Source organism: Phragmites australis, chromosome 15 (assembly GCF_958298935.1).
Source record: "Phragmites australis chromosome 15, lpPhrAust1.1, whole genome shotgun sequence".
NCBI lineage: Eukaryota > Viridiplantae > Streptophyta > Magnoliopsida > Poales > Poaceae > Phragmites > Phragmites australis.
Window position 1 is genome coordinate 30,287,508 of NC_084935.1, and position 23,597 is coordinate 30,311,104.

The 23,597-nt window shown below is 41.2% G+C and overlaps 1 protein-coding gene, 1 long non-coding RNA gene and 1 pseudogene across 2 annotated transcripts; all 3 read right to left on the reverse strand.

The window, feature by feature from the left end:
* Positions 1-3,446: 3,446 nt before the first annotated feature.
* LOC133892309 (very-long-chain aldehyde decarbonylase GL1-11-like) lies at positions 3,447-5,119 on the reverse strand (annotated as a pseudogene).
* A 5,752-nt stretch (positions 5,120-10,871) lies between these two features.
* Positions 10,872-15,069, reverse strand: LOC133893634 (uncharacterized). The gene is made up of 2 exons (XR_009904542.1): positions 14,912-15,069; positions 10,872-11,227 (listed from the first exon to the last, which is right to left on the reverse strand). It is a non-coding gene; the product is annotated as an uncharacterized LOC133893634 (long non-coding RNA).
* A 6,873-nt stretch (positions 15,070-21,942) lies between these two features.
* LOC133892310 (probable E3 ubiquitin-protein ligase XBOS34) lies at positions 21,943-23,252 on the reverse strand. The gene is made up of 5 exons (XM_062332993.1): positions 23,151-23,252; positions 22,927-23,041; positions 22,397-22,405; positions 22,144-22,232; positions 21,943-22,050 (listed from the first exon to the last, which is right to left on the reverse strand). The coding sequence occupies exons 1-5, from the start codon at positions 23,250-23,252 to the stop codon at positions 21,943-21,945; spliced, it is 423 nt and encodes a 140-aa protein (XP_062188977.1).
* Between the last annotated feature and the right edge of the window lie 345 nt (positions 23,253-23,597).

A 23,597-nucleotide genomic window follows, 5' to 3' on the forward strand; every position in this document is an offset into this window, starting at 1 on the left:
GTATCTTGTTTCGTGAAGAGTATGGAGAATTGGACCAATGTCTCGTCTGTGTAACCCATCGATATAAGCGTAGAAATGATGGTGGTGACGGAGACAGAGGCAAGAAAAGTAAAGGTGGTCCTAGAGAGGTGACGTTGTATTTTCCTATAATTCTCCGGTTGAAGCATCTGTTTGCCAATATAAAGGAGTCCCAATTGGTGTGTTGGCATAAGGAGAGTCGTACGGATGATGTAATGATATGACACCCGGTGGATTCCGGTCAGTACAAGCAAGAGTACTTTATCTTGCATATCATGTTGTTCGTCACCATCAATAATCTGCTAGCACTTTGTAATTTATCAGACCAGAGCAAAAGAAAAGGTGAAGCTTGCCCATATTACTTAGATGACACATGCAGTTTGAGGTTGAACAACTCAAAGAAAATAGTGTACATGCGGTATCGATGTTTCCTTTCCAGGAAGCACCCGTATCGAAATATGGACAAGTAGTTTAATGGTACAAGGGAGAAAGTGTTACCTCCGAAGTATTTTAGCTGAGAAGATGTCTACAATCAGGTTAAGAATACCAACGTTTCCCTTGGCAAGCGAAAACAATCCTCCAAGGATGATGAACAGTTAGAAATGTGGAACAAGAAATCAATACTATTCGAGCTAGACTATTGAGAAAAATTAGATATTCACCACTCTATTACCAACATGCATGTAAAGAAAAATATATGCGAGAGTCTGATCAGTATATTGCTCCAAATGAACAAAAAAGGAAAAGATCATGAGAACGCATGAGCTGACCTTGAAGAAATAGGTTTAAGGCTGAAGCTCCATGCAAATGATACGGACAAAGGAAAGCACCTACCCCAGCAGCTATCACTCTCTCCAAGAAAGAGAAAAAAGAATTTTGCGAGTTCTTACACAGTGTGAAAGTTCTTTCCGGTTACTCCTCCAACATCGCAAGACTTATTTTGGTGAAAGAGCTAAGAATGATTTTTTTCCATGATGAAGTCCCATGATTGTCATGTGATGATGATGTCACTGTTTGCGGTAGCTATTAGGAATATCCTCTCAATAAAGATTTGCGTGGCTATCCTAAGCCTGTGCTTTTTCTTCAATGCAATTGAACAAAAGATGCTCGATCCAGACTCGCTGTTGGAGCTAGAAAGAAGACACTTTGAGACTCTATGTCTTCTTGAGGTGTATTTCCCACCATCCTTTTTCGATATTATAGTACATCTCTCTACTCACCTTGTGAAAGAGATACACTACCTTGACCCCGTGTTCCTGCATCACATGTTTCCATATGAGAGATATATGGGTATTCTCAAGTCGTACGTAAGGAATTGAGCCTTTCCTGAGGGATGCATCATGCAACGTTATGCGACGGAGGAGACATTGGAGTGGTTTGTTAATTATATTGACCCAAATAACCCAATTGGCATGCCTAAGTCTCGCTATGAGGGGAGACTCGCAGGTGTGAGGGTTCTAAGGAAGATGATAATAACTCCTGATCCGAAGGCATACGACCATGCTCATTTTCTCGTACCGCAACAAATGAGTGAAGTGTGCCTATATATCGATGAGCACAAGTACATGCTACTTGAAGAGAATCCTCCCACGATGCCCTCTCCGCCGTCGGATCCTCGGTCAACTGTCGCTGCCGCATCGCCGCTCCTCCCTCAGCGAGTAATCCAAGCTTGCTTCTTTTGTTGGTGAGTAATCCTAGCTTGTGGGTCAACATGGTGTCGGTGGGTAGCAGCCGTGGGGCTCGGTCTGGTGGTTGTGATCGTGTGGAGAGTGTGATATTTAGAACATTTCAGAAGAAGCAACATGTCTAAGCGAACTCGCATGATTAGATATTCTTATCCCTATTAAACATTTCGGAAGCAACATGTCTGGATTCCATGTCACATGCTTATAAATACATTTCATCGATCTCTGTATTGCTTAAACTATAATTAAATTACCTTGTCCAAACCGACTGCTAATCTGCATCAAAATGGTTAGCTAATCTTGTGCCATGATACTCATCTACATGGGACAAGGTTTAGATTTCTGTTGCACCATGTAAAGAAGATGTATGGTTCTCATGTAAAGAGGAAAAAGGTATACGTTTGGTTGATAGTATCCATTGGTCCTTTGAGCAATACTGGCAACCTTGCAATTAGTTGCAGATGAAAATCACTTGCTATAGTGTTAGAAAGAAAATGTCAATACAAAATGTCATTAGAGAAATGCATGTCTACTAGACTTCCCTTTTATACTTTATGTAGTAAGGTGACACAAACCTTAATGGTCGAGAGGTCAATAATCCATCCTTATAGGTTATATCAACAGTAAGCTCAAAGATAACTAATATGCTCTATTTAGTGTGTTGATGTTTTCTGAAACACCGATAAGTGGTTTCATCCTTATATTCTCTAATGCTTTATAATCATACACCACTCAAGTAATTATCTATCTTCTGGTAAGGTTTCATAATTTTTTGATAAGTGGTTTGGGAGTAATGGACATCTGAACATTTGATGTCAGTGATTCAGGCAGATTCAGACATTAGTTTTCAACGGCAAATTATGCCACCCTAATGATATAATAAAAATATGATATAATAAAAATATGATGTATCCACTAAAGTTGTAGATCTTTTTCTGTAGTTTCCGAAAATGTACTTGTTTTCTATCGTAGACATGTCAATGATATTTTCAATGCATTTTTGTAGCAGCCACAAACTTGCAAGACTAATTTCACATGTTTCTTTTTTAAATTCAATTGTGTGTTGTTCAAGTCTTTAGTATTTCTTCATTCTTAATTTCTCCAGTGGTTGTCTGGCATCCTTTTGTCATAGCACATTAAGAATTCAATCATAATGGTTATTGAAAAACATAATTAAGATTACAGTCTATTTCTACAATCGCATTCAACTCACAATTTCTCACTAGTGTGCAAACAGAACAAATTAGCTTGAACATGGATTCAATTGTTTTCAGAATTTCAGCTTGATACATAGACATATATTAGCTCTTCAATTTATATATTAGCTTCTATTGACTTAAATCATCAAGCTTGCAATATCTGTAAAAAAATGCATATAGAGACATCTTAGTGATAGTTTGACTAGTAGATTTAATCACTATGATTATATTACACTTGATCGAAAGAAAATTCTTAACCTTGATTACGCAAACGTCACCCGGAAAGTTTACCCATCTACAGATCCACCAAAACAAAAGGAGAACAGAAAAAAAAAACTAAGATGTACACCGAATTGACGGCAGATCATACATATCTGCACTAAACAACGCACATGCAGTCAATACCTCAACCTGTAGGATCCCAGAAGTCACAACGACGGTTAAGATGACTACCATGTTGCCTCACCAACAGAATGTATCACCACCACTACAGCACATCAAAGCTCACTTGCAAGACACCAAGAAAGAGAACAGCTCTCACAATTTACAGATGCTTCCCTTCTTTCTCCTCTAGGGCCTTTGCCGTGCGGTAGTTTTTATCAGTTCCAAACAACCTAATACATAATGTGGAGCAGCCCGCGTACAAGGATCGATATATAGTTACATTCACGAAGCAATTCAGGGGGTAAGGATCAGCAAAAATTCTCACCAGTCCATGTAGATGAAAGTAGATGAGTAATTGCCCCACTTGGTGTAGAGAACACGGTGATGATAGTCATGGAATTCAGACCTGCTCATGGCAAATATGCAGGTCCGTATCTCAGATTATATGCAGGTACTAGATGGACGACACCCTACAAATCTGAGAACGCAGTTGCATAGCTTCCTTACCCGCCATACAATGGCAAGAAATATGATGGGCTCCATGGGAAGTTGTCTCCAAGACCCTGAGGAGCATCCACACCCACAGAGTGAAGAGGTGGGGGCCGGTGACAGCAGGACAAGCTACTGTACCAAAGCCCAAGAATAAAATCTCAGCAGGGTGGGCATATTCAGATGTTAGGCCGAAGGGCGTAGCATATCTGCTTAGAGTAGCAGATGATGTTAGAGTATGATATTTTCAACAACTAGATTATGCAGTGAAAAGCGAACTCAGTGGTATGGAGAAAGAAATAACAATCCACCGTATGGAGAAAGAAATAACAATGCCGGCGACGAGCGCAGATGGACGGATCAATGGAATCAAATCGTCGTCGTTACCTCCCAGGCGGATTCGAGAGGGGATGCTGCCATTGAAAGGGCAGGCGGCCGGAGAGGAACCGGAGATCAATCTGTCAGTCAGTCTGTCTGTGATGTCTAACACCAGTAACAGCGAGCGTTAACTGACTGACTGACTGCCGGCCTGGTTGGTTGCTCTACTTACTCTATTATTATTATTATTATTATTTGGATGCCAGCAATTTTGACAAGGAACAAAACTCAAATCTTTCTCTTTCGTTTCTCCAATGGAATTAATTGGCTACTGCTAATAATTTATATGAGCACCATTTTAATTGGATGGAAATCAGATCTGCACCATTTTTATTTGTCCACAACTATAAAATTGTTTCTTCTTTCTTTAACAAATTCATCATTCACGGGACGGACACAATTACGAATCCTATCAGCTATCATCACCATACCCTACTCCCGTCAATCCTCTTGCAATATTATTTAGTTAATTATTTGTTGAGATGTACCCAAACAATTTACCCCATAATAATGCATGCTGATTGCTAGCTAAGATTCGTCCCAGCAAGCAAGCAACCATTCGTTTCATTCTTAAAAATTGCAGGCAGGCAAGCCGACACATGAGTGAGTCACCGTGACACCACACCAACCCAGCAGATTAGAGACAACACACACATTACCAAATCCAATTCCTATAATAACTATATATACCCACACAATACGGCTTGGGCTTGCCTTCAAATTTTTATATATCACATGACGCACGCACGGCCTCAAACTTTTAGCATCTAGAATGGTGACTAGAGTAGGTAAATAGATGTTTCAATAATTTTTTTTCGAAATAGATGATCTTCTTCTATTTTATGATTTTATCACCTAACGCACCTCAAAAACAAAGCGCGACATAAAGCACGGCGAAAACACAAAGTTGAACCCGAAAACATAGCGGAAACCAAACTTGAAGATCCAATCAAAAGTGGATCTCATGGTTGGAATCAAACACTAGATTTCACAGCAAACCAATGCATAAATCATCTCCACACAAAGTTTAGAACTTGAGAAGAAAGATTCAAAAATCAAAGATAAGGTTACCGGTTGAAAAAATTCTCTAAATTGATTATCTAGAGACAATAGAGTTCAAGACCCATGATTATACACTCGTATATAATTTTTATACATCTGCAACAAGAAGAATGACTTCACAAGGTATTGAAAATTCAGCCCAAAAATCAAAATAAAAATCACAACGGAACACAAAAAACTTGCAAACTTACTAGGGAACCAATAAATAGAAATTAGAAGGAGTGGAATTTAAGCATATACAAAAACATAAACTTCATTACTCAAAAAGATCAGCTCTATTTTAGACGGATTATAAATATTTTTCACTCAAAACTCTCATCTAATACATGGTAAACACACATCCTTCCTCTTCTCTAAAATCATAACACTATGCTCTCAAATGAATGGCACATTAGGCTCAAGTGTCTGGTTCCCCCTCTCTCATAGTGTTACCTCTCTATTTATAGGTCTAGAAAATTTGACTCCAAGTTTCCTAACTTTTTTTCAAAATACTCTTTCTTTTAGTACACTTCTACCTACCATCGAGGGTATTTTAGTCTATTTTCTTCTCCATTCATCGGACGGTCGTTGCGCCTTTATAACTTAGCTTCAGCTCGATGTAATCTTCACGATGGTGCCACGTACTCCTCTAATCCTTCCATGGTTTTGAGGCCAAACCGCGAAACCCTAGCACACTTCTCAAAGTGTAACTAGCCGTCACTTGCTTCCACCTGAATCAAACGCTCCAATGATAAAGTGTGTCATCCATCTTGCGATCTTGACTACCAGTAAGTCTCTCCCGCTCCCGCTCCTGCTCCCGCTCCCGCTCCCGCTCCCGATCCCTCGGGCCACCTTGTCACTTGCACCGGCATCCCATTCGCTTGACTTTATCAACACGCCATCTTTATCCTTTGTTTCATGCTTTGCTTGACCTTCATGTTATAGTTAGGATCACCCTTGACTCCGTCTAGCCCTTCTTAATCGTCCGGCACCAAGCACCCGCTTAGCCCCGATCACCCACCATCGACCGTCAAGTTACATCCGTCACCTGTATACTATGAAACAAGCAAACACATTCCTCCACACTCTAAAACATCTCCAAGTTAGCACAAAATAAAAAAATTCAACTCAGAGAACATCCTGCAGAAAATGTGAACACCGGAACACCGGTGAGTGTAACATTATCTGTTCTACGAAAAATTTGCTCTCTGCAAGAAAAGGTCCGATAAAAGCTTCTGGTGATCTCATGTACATCACTGGATAATCCGGTGTGTGCCAATTCACCGATCCACCCTTCTGCAACCTCTCTACAACAAAGGTCTGATGCATTCTACGGTGTTAACAATCTCAGCATTGGACTATCCAGTGTACATAATCAAACTTGGCACCAAAATCTCCTCTCTACAGAAAATACTCCAGCGTTCTCAAAGTCCATCACCGGACCTTCCGGTGTTTGCTTTCATTTCTGCTTCAGCACTGAAAATGCTCCGTTGATACCCTATGGTGTAGCCACCACATTCACCTGACCTTCCGATGTATTGATCTCCAATTTGGCTTGAAAATTTACTCTCTGTAAGAAATAGCCTGACGAGTATACACTACCCACACCAGAACTTCTGGTAAACACCGGAATATCCGGTGTGTGTAATTTTTCTATGTATAGAGAAGAATTCGCTAATTTCAAACATCGCCAACTCGAGTTAGACATGAACAAGAATAAGCATCCACAAACACATGCTAACCAAGTTCAATACACATCAACTGTTGTCAATACCTCATCACATGCAAACTAAAGACACTTTTTCACTTAGTTTCTCAATCTCCTCCTTGATAAGTGCATTGACAATCCTCAAAGCACAAAGATTTAGGATAGAAAAAGTGAAGTACATCCAAATGAACAAAAACTTGAGAAAGAGTAAACACAAATCAATTGACATAAGACAGATTGCAAAAGACCGAAGAGAGGCAAAAGACAAGCTAAAACCTCAAAAGAGCAAGAAAAGCTCAAAAACTAAAAAACAAATGCTCCCCCTTAATGAATACACATTTTTCATTTTGCGTTCAGATTTGTTACAAATTTTCTCATTTCTCCTTCTTTGTAGCATATTTGTGCATATTCTCATCTTTGTGCAAATGCTCTCCCACTTTAGCAATGCAAATATTAAGGATAAAATATTGTGCGATGCATTAATATGCAAACCTAATGAGATTTCACAAGTATGCCACAAAACATTTGCAAAAACTAGAAACGTTAAAGGGCTACAGAAAGTAGAAAGTGGAGCTCACAATCGTATAAAGGCCCAAAAAGAGCCAATAACATAAGAACATGAAGCTTTACAAGCTAAACTCAAAGAATTAGTTGGTGTATTAAAATTCACATAGCCAAATCATGTTAAAAGTGACCCCCACATAAGCATTCACTCGTACTGAGTCCATACAAGCATTAAGAACCGACCAACTTCAATCTTAAACTAGGCAAACAAGCATTCATAATAATAAACTTTGCAAACGCTCACATATGAAATCAAGACTTATATTGATCAAGTGATTAAAAAGAATTAAATAGTTAGACATATTTCTTTGAATTTCATTTTATCCTCAAGTTTCCTCTTATCCAAGTAAAGTGTCGTGCAACTGGATACAGCAAACACCTTGAGATCTCAAGATAACCGTATTGGATCACATTATTCAATTTGCACAAGTTATCAATATGATACAAGTCAAAACTCAACTACTATGATTATATTACATAATAAAATGTAATGCAAATATAACAAAAGTAAGATAGAGTATATACAAAGGACAACTCTCCCCACACAATATCATAGGGATGGCACACACCAAACTCTCCTCTCAAATAGGCAAATCATGTAGCATCTAAAGATTTGGTGAATATATCTACTAGCTGGTGTTGGGTATTTATGTAGCTTAATTTAATACCTCTCTTCTCATTGTGGTCTCTTAGGAAGTAAAATCTCATATTTATGTGTTTGGTTCTGGAGTGTTAAACTGGGTTATTAGCTAAGCTTATGGCACTAGTGTTATCACACAGAAGTGACACATTTCTGAAATTCAACCCAAAATACCTCAAAGTAACAACCATACACAAAATCTGTAAGCAACAGCTACATATTTAGCTTCAGCAATAGACTATACAACGCTAGACTATTTGCGAGAAGACCAACACACAAAATAAGTACCCAAGAAGTGATAAGTATCAAAGATACTTTTCCTGTCAATTCAATAAACAACAAAATTCGTATTAAAAAAAACTCGAAGAGAAAGCGAAGAAGAAGCAAAAAACCAAAGCCCATACTCGAGAGTGTACTTGAGGTACCTCATAATGCGTTTCACTGTTTAGCGGTGAGACATCCTTGGTGAAGCCTGGAAGTAAGCACACAAGCAGACGGCGAAGTGGATGTTATGTCTTATCACCGTCAAGTACAGGAGAGAGCCGATCATGCTCCTGTACTCTCGTTGGTCCACCTCCTCGCCATCTTCAACTAGATCAAGTATGATCGAGGTAGCCATCGTTGTTGCTAAAGGTTTCGCATCACTTATGTCGAACTTCTTCAGCAAATCCTTGGTGTAGTTCGTCTGGTGGACAAATGTAACTTACTTGCATTGCTTAATTTACAGCCCAGGGAAGAAGTTGAGCTCGCCCATCATTGACATCTCGAACTCCCTACTTATAGTTTCTGCAAACTTGACCACAAGTATACGAGAAGAGCTACCAAAAATGATATCATCCATATATACATGGACAAGTAAGAAATCATTATCATGCTTGAGAGTGAACAAAATTTTATTAGCTGACCCCATCACATACCTATACTCTAGTAAGAAAGATCTAAGCCTATCATACCAAGCTCTAAGTGGCTATTTAAGCTCATACAAAGTCTTTCTAAGCTTGTAAACTCTATGAGAATATTTATGATACTCAAAGCCTGAGTGTTGCCTAACATAAACCTCTTCCTGAATGAAACCATTTAGGAAAGCACTCTTCACATTCATTTGATACAACTTGAAACCCTTGGATGCCGCGAATGCAAGAAAGATCTTAATAGTTTCTAGCCTAGCTTTAGGTGCAAATATCTCTCCAAAGTCTATCTGCATAACCTGAGTAAAACCCTAAATCACTAGTCTAGCCTTATTTCTCACTACAGACCCATCCCCCCTATCTGTTTTTAAAAACTCATTTTGTGACTATAGTATGAATATTAGGGAAGGCTCTACAAGGATCCAAACTTGATTTCTCTCAAAATTCTCAAGCTCTTCATGCATGACATATGATTTTTATACCTCTAGCAACCAAAAGAATGACTTCACAAGATGCTTAAAATTTAGTCCAAAAACCAAAACGAAAATCATAACGAAACATCAAAAACTTGCAAGGGAAACAATAGAGGAAAACTAGAAGGGGAATTCAAGCATATGTAAAAACATAAACTTCATTACTCAAAGATGCCAGCTCTATTTTAGACGAATTATAAATATTTTTCACTAAAAACTCTCACCTAATACATAGACTAAATACTCATCTTTTCTCTCCTTTAAAACCTTAACACTAGACTCTCAAATAAGTGGCACACTAGGCTCAGTGGTTAGTTCTCCCTCTCTCATAGTACTATTGCTATATTTATAGGCCTAGTAAACACCAAGTTTCGTAACTTTTTTCTAAAATACCCTATTGTAGTATAGTTCTACCTATCACTGAGAGTATTTTAGTCCATTTCTTCTTCATTTATCAAACGACCACGACGCCTTTATGATTAGCTTCGCCTCGACACAAGCTTCACGATGGTGCCACATACTCCTCCAATTCTCTCACGGTTTTGAGGTCAAACCACAAAACCCTAGCACACTTCTCAAAACGTGACTAGCCACCACTTGTTTCCACCTAAAGCAAGCGCTCTGATGATGACGCGTGTCCTCTATCTTGCGATCTTGACCGCCGATAAATCTTTCTCATTCCCGATCTCTCGGGCTGCTTTGTCACTTGCACCGCACCCCCTTCGCTTGATTTTGTTAACACGCCATCTTCATCATTCATTTCATACTTTACTTGATATTCATGTGTACAGCTAGGATCATCCTGACTCCGCCTAGCCCTCCTTGATCGTCCAGCACCAAGCACCCATTTAGCAGCGATCATCCAACGTTGATCGACAAGTTGCATCCGTCACCTGCATACCGTGAAACAAGCAAACATATTTCTCCACACTCTAAAATATTTTCAAGTTAGCACAAAATCAAAAATTTTAACTCAGAGCACATCCTACAGAAAATGTGAACACCGAATATTCCGATGTGTTCTGCTCCTGAACAACAGACCATCCGGTGAGTGTAACATTATCTGTTCTAGAAAAATTTTACTCTCTGCAAGAAAAGATCTAGTGAAAGCTTTCAGTGATCTCATATCCATCACCAGATAATCCGATATGTATCAATCCACCAAACCACCCTTCTACAACCTCTCTGCAATAAAAAATCTGTTACATTCTCCGATATTCATAATCTCAATACCAAACTATCCGACGTACACAATCAAACTTAACGTCAAAAATCTTATCCCTACAGAAAATACTTCGACACTCTCAAAGTCCATCACCAGACCATTCGGTGTTTGTTTTTATTTATGCTTCAGCACTAAAAATACTCCGATGTAACCACCACATTCACCGGAACTTCTAGTGTATTGATCTCTAATTTCGCTCGAAAAATTACTATTTATAAAAAATAGTCTGATAAATACACACTGTTCACACCGAAACTTTTAATGAACACCAAAAACATCCATGTATTACAAGTTGAAATGATGCTGACATACTTATCAAATGAGTAGCAACAGATGCACAAACAAATAAAGACAACTGGAAACATCAGCACGCTTTTGCAATAAAATGAAAGCTCATGGCCTGCAAGCAAGCTCAATGTGCCAAAGTACCAGAGGAAATAAGAAAGCAATAGCCAAGCTCCCAATCTTCACTCCTTTTTCCCGATTCCGTGGGACAGGTTGTAAACTCCACGCCCCTGTATGTCAATTAAGAAAACAAGTTAATGGCTGCACGAAAGAAAGGGAAAAAACATAGTCAGAAAGTCAAAAAAAAAAAAAAACCCTACTCCATCACAAACTCAAAACGTCTTTCACTTACTATAAGAAACATGCTGGAAGCGGCTAACGCAAGTGGGATCGCAACAAACGTGACCACATCTAAACGGCCCTTAAACTAAGTATGCTTGCTCAAGTTTTGGAAATACTACTGCTGCTTAAAGAGCCTCTCCCGAGGCAAAAATGGTGCTTCAGTCATCCTGCGTTACCACACAAGAATCCAAGTAAACTTATGCTACAACAGGATAAACCGCCTCCGACAATCTCATTTCAAACAAACAGCAAACTACTTGGGAAATTTTGATATGAATGCTACACAATAGGTTGTCTTCAACATATGCAACTATTATTGAGAAATCAATCAATGTTATTACCAGTCTTGTACTCTTAAGTCTCTGTAAGAAAAAGCAAACTTTCCTTTAGTTGTTCCTTTGTAAATACTAAGATACAAACTATAACAAACCTGTCTTTAATTCTATCAATCGTTTAACTTGGTTAGCACTTTATGACGTTTGGTGACTGGCTAGAAGCATTAACTTATAGCAATATTCGTGTTGATTATTTGTTCCGGTAATGTGTCTAAAAAATAATAGGATTACCTTCGTGAATCAGAGATCGAACACGAAGCAAGACACACGCGATGTATACAGGTTTGAGTCTTCAGTTAGAGTAATACCCTACGTCATGTGGATAATTATGTATATGTATTCACTTGAGTACAGACAATGTGTTTGACTTATTACAAGAAGTAAATCGGATCTAATCTAACCTAGGACTAAAGTCGCCAAGTACCTTCTGTGTCAAGGTCCTGATGTTTGTCTCGAGTAGCCGGAAAAAAAAGAGCCTCCCCCCAGGGGATCTAGGTCCCTGTCTTATATAGAAGTGATGTACCGCCTCCTATCCATCCATAATCGATAGGGAGTTCTTATCATCCAAGTAGATAAATCTATTATAGATATTAGTCTTCTCTAGTTGGGTAAGCAATCGAGACTTTTATAGTATATGTCTTCTAGATTTCAAGAGTATCAGATACCATAGATTCGGTTCTGTAATATCTGGAGTTGTCAAGTATGCATATGGCACACTGTCCGTATATGATACACTCCTTATGCGTATATGCCTCATAGTTAGATATTCGATAATAGCCCCCTAACTTTACTCAGCAGGGAGAATTTCTACAAGTACCTACTCGAGTACCGTCAAGTCTAAGCTTGATCGAGTAAGGCAGATCGAACTTACAGTCGAAAGAATTGAACAAGAAGGTGCTTTGCTTCGAGCATCGAGTGGAAATACTTTTGGATTGAACGCCATGTTGTTATCCGCACTCCAGACTCGATAAGGGCCAGTAGCATCGATTTATCGATATCTGTCTCTGAGTAGAGTTAAAAAACCTTTCAAATTTTGAAACGACAGGTATAGGAGCATTTAATGCTCGTAAAATACAAATGGGCGTGTCGAGATTCGTATGTCGTCATCATGCCACTTTTCATGCCGATCGAAGTGCCACAAAGATGGGAGTGATTGTTAAAAAGACTAAGTCTTCTCGCACAAACATTCATTTTCGAGGTTTAGTCAGCGACAGCTGGGAGATAATTGTGGCCTCGAACGGGCTCTTGACCGTCATTGGGCGAAGGCGTCAGATCAAAGGTAGGATAATTAACCAGGTGATCAGATGGTTCTGTAATCTCTCATCGCTTTCATACGATGTGTTCTGGGTGAACCTAAAGGGGTTCGTGGTGCGTAAGGATGAGAAATTATTCATCATTATTGTCCTGAGGATGCTGTGCTTTCATCTTCAGATGAAAGGGAGTGCACGTTTATCTTATCAACGGACCATCACAGTAGTTTCAGATCTCTAGTGGAAAGTTTAGGTGGTGTATCTCGAATTTTCTGGATAGAGTAGCTTCAGGGGATCCATCAGGAGCTGTGATGACATTGAAATAATTGATGCCCGGGTTTGAGATCTGGCAACCTAGTTTGATTGGTTCTCGACTGCTCCTGGTCGAATCTCGCGTGTTTTTCCTTAAGGTTGGCGAGAAAATTGATGATCCAACCGAGAACAATGCATTGATGCAGGTTTCTCTCCACGCATTCGGTGATGATATTAGGAGCCACTAGAATAGGAGGTTGCTCCTTAGACGAAAGAAAGATCAATTATACTGGGCATGACCTCCAAAGTTGTACCATCAGTACCCGGAGTTAACAACTCTGGTCGAATTCTTAGCTTTCACTGAGTGAACTCAACTTTCGAACGTGACGATTATGACGTGCTTGAAGTTTCCAGAACTATAAAATCCCGTGAGGGGGATTTCAAATGGCATTCTTGTAAATTGATATCACTGAAACTTTCTCCTTAGTCGAGTAGTATGCTTTTTAGTATGCCTTTGTCTAATGATTGCAATGAAACGTTGCTGATATTTTGCCCATCTAACATGTTATTGTCACTATTTCCTTGTCGACGAAATAGAGTTAGTATGAGTAGATGCAATCTTGATCCGTAGGCATGTAGACCACCTTTAAGACTTATTGATTGAATATCCATTGATATTTGAAAACTCAACTAGACGAACGATTAGAAATATTGGCCCTCGAGTATCAGGAAAAACTCAACAACCAAGCAAAGACCGCGAGAGCCGAACAGAAGGTCATGAAAACCGAAAGGAACACTGCTATCATCGAGCGAAATGCTGCTACCACTCAACAAGACGCTGCGGTCTTGGCACTAAAGAGCTAAAAGAACAAACACTTGACCACATGCCTCAATCGGCCTTTGCGAGCGCCGCTACGTTGCTCGACCTCCTCAAGAGTTACAACCCCGCACTCGACGCCTCGGCAGTGACAGTCGTGTTTAACTGTACCACCGATAGCAAGACTTGTTCACAGCATCCAGTCTATGATCCCGACCTTTGTTGAGTCGCTAGGGCTCAGCATGCCTGATGATGACAGTGAGGGGAGGCCCTCAAGTTGATGACCCATTTGACTCAAAAACACTTGAAGCTTGTTTTATGATCTGGAAATGTCTGTAACAGTACTATCATTTTGCTTGTCTAACATGCTACTATGTGCTATTCACTTGCTTATGAAATAGAGTTAGCATAAGTAGATGCAACAACCGATAAGTATGTGATATAACTATTCTTGATACTAGATGATTGTATACCTGTTGATACCTGTAAACTCGGTTAAACAAGCCATTAGATGTGAGAAGACCGTAACAATAAGGAAAAGACTAGTGTAAAACTAGAAATAGAACACATGATGACCTTTTGCAAACTTTCACTGACTTGCGTGTTTAACCAACATCTGAACATGAGCTCGATAGAGGATACACATTGGATCGACTAGAACTTTATAACTTTTTTTAGCCGTTAGATGTAAGATGTCTGATAATCTCTTGTACCATTATGCCTTATTAGTGTAATTGTCCATCATCAACCCGACATCTGCCTTTACTAGCTCTTATCCAAAGCAATCGATGCAAAACTAGATAAACTTTTGCAAAAAACATATATAAAATTTATGAAAAATATGATATTATTATGTAACTTCCGACTCTATGGCCGAGGAGAAGATTACTCGATCTAAGAGTAGAAAAAAGATCATACCGGTACCATTGAAGATATGTGTTGCTATAACTCTTGACTATCTACTCGATGATGGAATCGAGTGAGGAGTAAAGCCGTAACATCGAAAATATGTGATATAACCCCCGACTCTCTGCTTGATGTGATAATCAAGGTAGAGAGTAGAGCATATGCATCAAAATATACCTGACATGGCCCTTGTCTCTTTGCTCAATAACTGAATTCGAGTATAGAATGGAGCATAAGTATTCACACAACATGGCTTCCGGCTCTCTAAATGATGTGATAACCAGAGACAAAGAGTGAAGCAAAAGCATCGAATCAAAATTATATGATGTAGCCCACGGATGTCTACTCAATGAATGAATCAAGTGGATAGTAGAGTATAAGCATAAAAAAACACGCGATGTAGCCTCAGCTTTTTGATTGATATGTGAATCAAGACAGAAAAAAGAGTGTAAGCATCGACACATTACTCTCGACCACATGCTCGAGTGCGTTAGCCCCCGAGCACAATGATTTTATTTCATATGCATGTGTTTGCATGAGTCACTAACAATCTTTAAATACCATCACATAGCAAAGATGTTATGATCCTACGATAATCCCTAGGGAGGATAGTCGAGCAGCGTTTGCTGCTAGAGAGAGGACTAGACTATAATTTAGGTAGACTTAGATTAATTCTTCTTTGCTTACCTGGAATAGATGTTGTGTCCTCCTTTATATAGGAGTCAATCCCAACAATTTAGAGTAACAAATCTTATCTCTAAGATTAGCTAATAGATCTCATCTCTAACTAATTTAACTTGATATCCAAGCCATTAAAAACTAAAAGGCATCTACAGGCTGCTGAACGCTACAGCAACCCATGCGCTACAGTAGACAAACTATGGGGCATATCTTATTGAATAAACTGTGAGCAAAGGAGAATCTGTTGACAAAATAGCGGAACACCGCCAACAGCTGCAGGAACGAATAATGCAGTTTAATCATTTGCTCAACATTCTTATCAGTGAGGAGCATAGGCATTCTTATCAGTGAGGAGCATAGGCATCGACCTACCATGGGATGAAGACCACTTATACGGTTTGAATTCACAAGACGCTATCCAATCAATCTGTTAGTATGCGGTTCTAGTTTATCTAAGGGATTGCTTGATGAATCACAAGGTGTGGATTTGATGAATCACAAGTATGACTGAATGAAACGATGAAACCAGGAGGGAGGTCCACTCCAAACAATATCTCTAATAAATAGCAGAGAAAAGATGTATGATGAACAGTTTCAATCAAGGGTTGGGATTTCTACTAGGGCGGAAAGGAATCGAGCGAGCTATGCTGCTTACCTCGGATCGAGCAGGGAGGGGAGGAGCCGCGAGTGCTGCTGCTTCGGCTGCCTTGCCTTGGATTGGGGGAAAATCCAAAGGCCTTTTTGCATAAAAGTTCCCTACTCTTCCATGTATTACAGAAAGGTCCTCCCACTTTTTCAGTTGAGTTCATACTGAGCGACCAGAATGAGAATAGAAGAGCACTAGAAACACTGCACGACATTGCCGCACTTCACTTGTTTTTCCTACCTATTGTGTGGCCCCCTGTTTGGTTAGTGCTGGGGTCCTATATATGACAGTATCCAAGCTTTTGGATGGATGGTCAGAGCGGCTGGCATCATCATTCTTGTGGCCGCTTTTTGTTGGCCACAGAGACTTGGGGAGACAATCAAACAGGTGACCAGGCTCAATAGTTTGCTGAAAAAACAGATAAAGCAACACAAATTGAAATATTAATTAGAACAGGACAACAGTTCAACAGTGGGTGTGTAATAATAATTGAGTATCTTACCTGTACGTACTCATCAGCTGCCTAAACTCCTCTTCAATCATCAGGGTAGACTTAGCCAACAGCTTGTTGACATGATTCAGAACTCCTTCGCTGCTCTTGAAGTTCTTATTTGAGGAAAACATCACCTGAGGACCCTTCAATATGGCTGCCTCAGCCTAAAGTCCGAAAGCAACATTTATGCAAACTAAGTGAAGCTGCCAAAATTCTGAGGTTTGAAGTTGAAGCTGGACAAACAAAAAAGGCAATTAACAGTAACATAAAGAACTACTATATTTTTAATTTCAGTTCAGCAAGCTATCAATTTAACATTGCAAGATGATCCAAAAATAATATTCTCATCAGAAGAAATGCTAATGGTAACCCATAGAAATGCTAACGGTAACCCATCTTAATCTCCTGATGCTAAACATATAACTTGATGGATCTCCTAATAGACAGAATCTTACTAGTAGTACTATCCCTGGCACTGAAAACCCCATATTTGTTTGAATGATGACAGCATTGAACCTAATTAATTAGGTATACAGCTTAAACACATAAAAAAAACTTGACTATGCCACGAAACAAATTAAATTGAGTATCATTACGACTGATGGGTGGAGCCGGAATTATGATAGAAAACAATCTTGGTATCTTATAAGGCGTTCCAAATATAGATAAAGCAGTTGGTTATATCTTATGTTAATAGTACATCACAGTAGTACTGCCTTTGTCCATTGCGGCCACTACATTTGTTCTGAGCCACCAGGCGATATATGGAACAAAACCACCTAAAAGGTAAGCATCATGTGAACAATTCAATTAATGAGACTCTCGCAGCATGATTTATGGCCCCTGATACAGGTTCATAAAGAGAATCTGCTCGATGAATTTTGATCCTCAATGAGCACAGTAATAAAAAGAGTAAATTGTGCAAAACTACACTACGATCATCAAAACTATCACAAACCTACACTTTTAGAAAGCTATTTCACAGAACTACGCTTTTTCTATCCTTTTGTATCACAAAAGGACACTTTTCCTCTTCTATTTCACAATCACACTTACTTTGCATCACTTTATCACAAAACTACACTTCTTTTGGTTTAACTGTCACAAAACTACAGTTTTCCTCTCTTATTTCACAAAACCACACTTACTTTACATCACTTTATCAAAAAACTACACTTCTGTTACTCTGGCCAGATCTGATAAGATGGGCTCACGTATCATACTCACAGGCTTCAGCCCTCACCATTTGATGACGTGACCGACTACGCCATGTCCTAATTACTTGCCAAGTTAGCAGATCCTATGTGATCTTTGGGCTCCTCTTGGAAGCTACCGATCTAGTGCGAGTTGAATTCCTGGATGCAAAAAATTGATGCTGGTGGGGGTTGACGTGTCACCATTTGGGCGGCTAAATCAATAACTCCTGGAGCTCAAATGGTGCCTACTCCATTGCGATGTTACTCCAGGAGTTGATGGGCCAATGGCTTGGCTGACCGCTAATGGGCCTTAAGGGCTGATCCCGCGAAGACTGGAAACAGGACCATAAATGGGATTAAAGTGACTAAAAACAGGAAATCGATAAAACAGGCAGGATGATTGCATGAGTATGTAGCAGCAACAAGGTAATGATTGCACTGTAATAACAGGAACTGGCAGCACCTGCTTTATTTTCTCCCCAGATTCCCACTTATACTTAAAGTTGTCAACTTAGTTCGGCGGGGTGAAAAGAGGAGAAAGCACACATACATGAGCTTGCTTAAAATGGTCTGGGTATTTAGTTTATCCCTTTTCATTTTCAAAAACCCAATGCCCCCTGTATTATCCAACTCCTACACGGGTATATAACCTAAATTTCGGGAGCAGTGAGTAAATTTCAGGTCACGTGAAAATGACCAAAAGCACCAGAGGGTATTTCCTCATCTTCAATTACAAGTGTGAAGTTGCGAAAAGGGGGAAAACAGAAGCACAGGTAGTATCAGTGCAATTTCATCCAATAAAGAATTACATGAGTATGTAGCAGCAACTATACACAAATTTCAAATCTTGTGGCAAATTCTACTTATTACTACATATCTAGACATGGGGGAAAGCACACACTTGAAAGGAAAGAGAGGTCAGTAATGCCATTACTATCCCATGTTAAAAAGAATTAATTGCAAAATACTGCAGGTGTCAAATCCTTAAATTTTTTCCCCATCTCCCTCTTTTCTCTCTCTTCTTCCTCTCTCTTCCATCTCACCTGTCCCCCCCCCCGCCCGTGACCCCGCCGCTTGCCAACGCCGCGCCGCGCTGTCGCGTCGCCGCACCGGCAGTCCTCGCGCCCCGTGCTGCCTCGCGCCCCGCACCACCTCGCACCCCGAGCCACCTCGCCCCGCACGCCCGCCCGGTCGCCGGCCTATATAAAGGGGTGAACAGTGTCAACCCTCCCCCACCTCACACCCACTCTCTCCCTCTCTCCGAGCACCCCGCCTCCTCTCTCCGAGCTCCCTCGCCGCCAGTGAGCTCCCCTGGCCCCCTTCTCTCTCTCCCTCTCCCTCCTTTCCCTCCCTTGTAGACGTACCTGGGCCACCCTCCCGTCGCCGGGCCGCCGCCGCCCTCCCTGCTGCCGCGCCGGCCGAAGCCGTTTCCTCGGCCCGCCGCCGCCCTCCGGGGGGCAAGGCCCACCACCGCCCTCCGCCGACGTCGGAGCGCCGCCGCCGCGCCACCTTCGCCCGTCGCCCTCTCCTCTCTCTCCCTCCTGTTCTCTCTGCTGCCTGAGCCCCCCCCTCTCCTCTCTCTCTTTTATCTCTCTCTCTCTGTGTAGCTAACAAGTGGGCCCCCTGAGCCCAAAGCTGAGCCGTCGCAGCTGAGCCTGAGCCTGAGCCCAAAACAGAGCCCCGAGCCCACCGACAAAAAAATCGAGCCGAGCCGTGAGTCGCAAAATCGAGTCTGAGCCGAGCCGTATACACTGAGCCATGAGCCGAGCCGCGAACCGAGCCCAACCCGAGCCGACCTAAACAGAATATTCCGGGAATATTCTCCCCTTTTCTTTTTTCTGAATTTCTCTCCCGGCAAAACTTCCGAAGCCCGTTTCTCCTCCGTCCTAACTCCGTTTTCAACGATTCTTCCACCGATATTCATCTAAATTCGAGATCTACCCAATCGTGTCGATTTCATAATTTTTGTAAATTGTTTGGTCATTGTTTTAATCGTTTGATTGATCGTGTATGCCTTTATCGTTGTTGCGATTGTTAGAGGAAGGAGCATTCGAGGAAGACCCCGAGGACCCAGAGTTTGAAGAAGGAGCAGACGAGGACTTCAACGAAGGCAAGTCCTACAACCGTTGATCATGTTGATCCTATGTTTTTAAATACAATCCGTAGAGTCGTTGTTTCAAACAATAGGAGTATGCATGATTAAATTAATAGTTATGATTTTAAAGAAATGCTAGAATAGTTATGACCCAGCTTGTTTATCCCATACCTTGTCATTGTTACCTTTATTCCGTTGAAACACTAGAAGGTTCCCAACATCAACTATAATGATTGTTTGGATAAATGCTTGTTTACTAGTATGCTTAGGATTGCTTTGCGCAAAAGAAAGAACTAGATTATTTACATATATTAATCATGCCTTTCAAAAATAAGAAGTGATGTGTGCTTGGTGCGTGTGCAAGTAAAACTTGTGTTCTTGGGAAAACTCTAGAGTAGTGTTGACGAGGGTGAGTAAGGTACCCCACAAAGGTGGGAACTACCTTGGAGCAAGGTTCGCCTTTGTGGTGTTCTTACTGGGAGACTCTTTCCTCGGTCGTATAAGGACCGGTTCGCTGTGACATCTCACCTAGTATCCACTCGTACAACCACATGGCCTGTATGGGCAGGACTTGACCTAACCCCTCTGACTTAGTGTGGTACCCACCCGAAGGTCGGTAGTGGCAATGGGGACCAGGAGAAGACTTGGGTGGTGCGTAGCCCAAGGTCCGGCTGGTGATATTGTTGAGGCTATGTCAAGCCTTGGGATTGCTAAGTGGTCCTTCCCATGAATCTTCTAAGGCTCCTGGTATCTTAGTGCCCCATGAGTGGATATTGTGACCTCGTTGTGAGGTCGTTGCGTCTCGTTATGACAGCTTCACCAGTTGCTAAGGTGGGAGCCTGTGCATATCTTATGGGTAAAGTGTACAACCTCTGCAGAGTGTTAAACCTATCCGGATAGCTGTGTCCTCGGTCAAGGACATGCTATGGTTTGGTCACAATGATTAGCTTTTCGACGTGAGTATCTCCTTGGTGTGTGAGTGGGTTGTGTGCCCGTGTTTTCGAAAAGAAGGGTTTTGGCTTTGTGCCCTAAGCCTCCTAGACTGTTTGTCCGCTGGCAAAAGACTTGTGGGAACTGGCGGGACGGATGTATCTTCCCCAGGGCCATCAACCCCCATAACCTCAACTTATGTGTTCTCTTCGGAAGTATTTTTATTAAAGATAATCTTTGCAAAATGAACCTTGCATCAACAAAACTAGCTTTCCGCAAAACCTAAAAGACTCTACAGCCTTATCCTTATCTACCTTTAAGCATCTAATTTTCCCCCTTGAGGTAGGACTCGCTGAGTACTTTATGTACTCACACTTGCTAATTGTGGATCCAGATAATCGAAAGGCCGACTTCGTCGAAAGAGAAGATGAAGATTAGTGAAGCCGGTTTCGTCTGCACTCAAGCTGCCTGTAGGGCATGGGTCGCTTTTATGTGTTTCTGCTGTGCTATGAGGGTTTGTTAATTTACGTCTTCGGGCATCTATTGTAATGAACTCTGTGTTGTACTCTATTATCGTATTTAATCGATGTATGTCTGTGATATCTACTTCTGTTGGAAGTCGTGTGTACCAGCTACTGATCCAAGGACTGGTATGAGCTACACGAGATGACCCCAAAGGAGGGATCCGACAGTAGGAGTTCAATGTGTATACATCAACACATCCACAACTACACGGTAGATTTATAAGAGCAAAACAAAGTAGAATTGAATCAAACTTTTAGTTCCTATGATTACCTGTAATTCAGGATATATAGCTAACTCTAACTTGAGAAGCCTGGTTGGAGTCCTCACTTCGCGGGATAAAACAACAGCCCAACAGGGAACAAAAAGTAAGGATTAGGTACTCATAAAACATACCGTGTAACAATTCTCACATCTATGTGCACCGTGAAATGCATCCAGATGTAGCGACATAAACTATGGAAAATAACATCAATAGGGTTAAAGAAAATAATACATCTTGCTTGTCATGAACTGTGGGGCAATGGCATCCAGAAAAGCAGGAGCATAATTCTCCCACATCCATCCACCAAAAAGAGAAATCCGTCCCTAAAAATAATTAAATAACAACAGTAAATAATTAAAATGAATAAGTTTCCATAAGTATTATAACACAAATAGAACACTAAAGAAAAAATATACCTCTATGGCCCATACAACATTCACATGGCCCTTTTCTCTTGCCAATTCAAGTGCAGTGTTACAATCATCATTTGTTATAAAAGGATTAGCTGCAAGAATACAGCAATAGATGTATTTAACAAAGGACTATCACGATTCACGAGAGAGGAATGAAGTATTTCATATATAGTTCATCATATAGCTCTATGTGAGAGAAGCAAATGGAGAGTCTGCTCGAGTACTTTCTTGGCAGCATGGTGCAATGCAGTCTCACAATGTGATCCTGCCAATGGAAAAGGGAAAGGATTAGAAACGTAATAACAAAAATAGTAAACTCTTCAATTAAGAATGCATCCAGGGATTATTCTAATGGCCACAAATAACGTTGTCAGCAACTTGGAAGGATCACATCAAATGGTAACATTTCATTCAAGCAGAGTTGGAAAGATGTGTATCAATACTGTATTACTGTGACGTTACATCTTGATTTGATTTCGCAGAACATCCAATACTCAAGGCAATCTAAATGGAATGCAAAGCTAAGCCTTCTTTCAGTTAACCCCAATTAAGCCTGGTGGCCTATTTGACTAAGGAGTTCCAGTGCTACTAACTTTAGGGTGCTACTTCACTTCCAACATATGCACAAATTTTCACCCACAATGATATCAAATTTAGACTTGTGCAGTTTTTGTGCTTGAGTGAGCCCAATAAATTAACTTCAGCTAATTTCCTAGAACATAACCAAAAGTAATCATTTCGTACCCAGCCCACTGAATAAGACATAAGAAGAGCATCCATCCATACCAGGCCGGTACGCATTCACATTAGCTCCCAATTCAATCAGCACCTTGGCCACATTCAGGAGATCAGGCCGCATGCAGGCGACCATCAGGGGTGTCTTCCCTTCCTTGTCAACCCACTGCAAGCAAACATTTGGCACCACCAACAACAACTCAATGAATTCCCAACCACAAAAAACAAGTGCCACTCTGAAGAAAGTTAGAAGCGGAGTAAACTTGTATCCTGACCTCAAGGCCTGCGCCCTGCGCCCGGAGGGTGCGAATCCTATCGACGTTGCCGTAGTTGACCTGCTGGTACAGCAGCTCCTCCTTGGACTGCTGCAGCCCCATCCGGATACAACAAATACCCAAAACTGGAGCACGACGACGAGGAGGAGGAGGAGAGCAATCCACTTGATCAAGACGCCCGAAAATCGGATTTTTGGCGACTCAACTGACAGGGGGTTTCTCCGCGCGCGCGGGATCCGAGGGGTCTCCGGGGTGGCGGCGATTCAGGCTCAGGAACCCGGAGATCCCAGCCGCAAGAGGAGGCCGACGGGTGGTTGGTTGCCGGGGAGGTGGGGGTTGGATTGGGGTGCAGATGTGGTAGTGCGGCGCGCGCTCGGGGGCGGGGAGCTCGTTAAAGGCGCGCAAGGCGGCGAGCGCCCGCGCGGGGTGGTCCGCGGGGACGCCCAG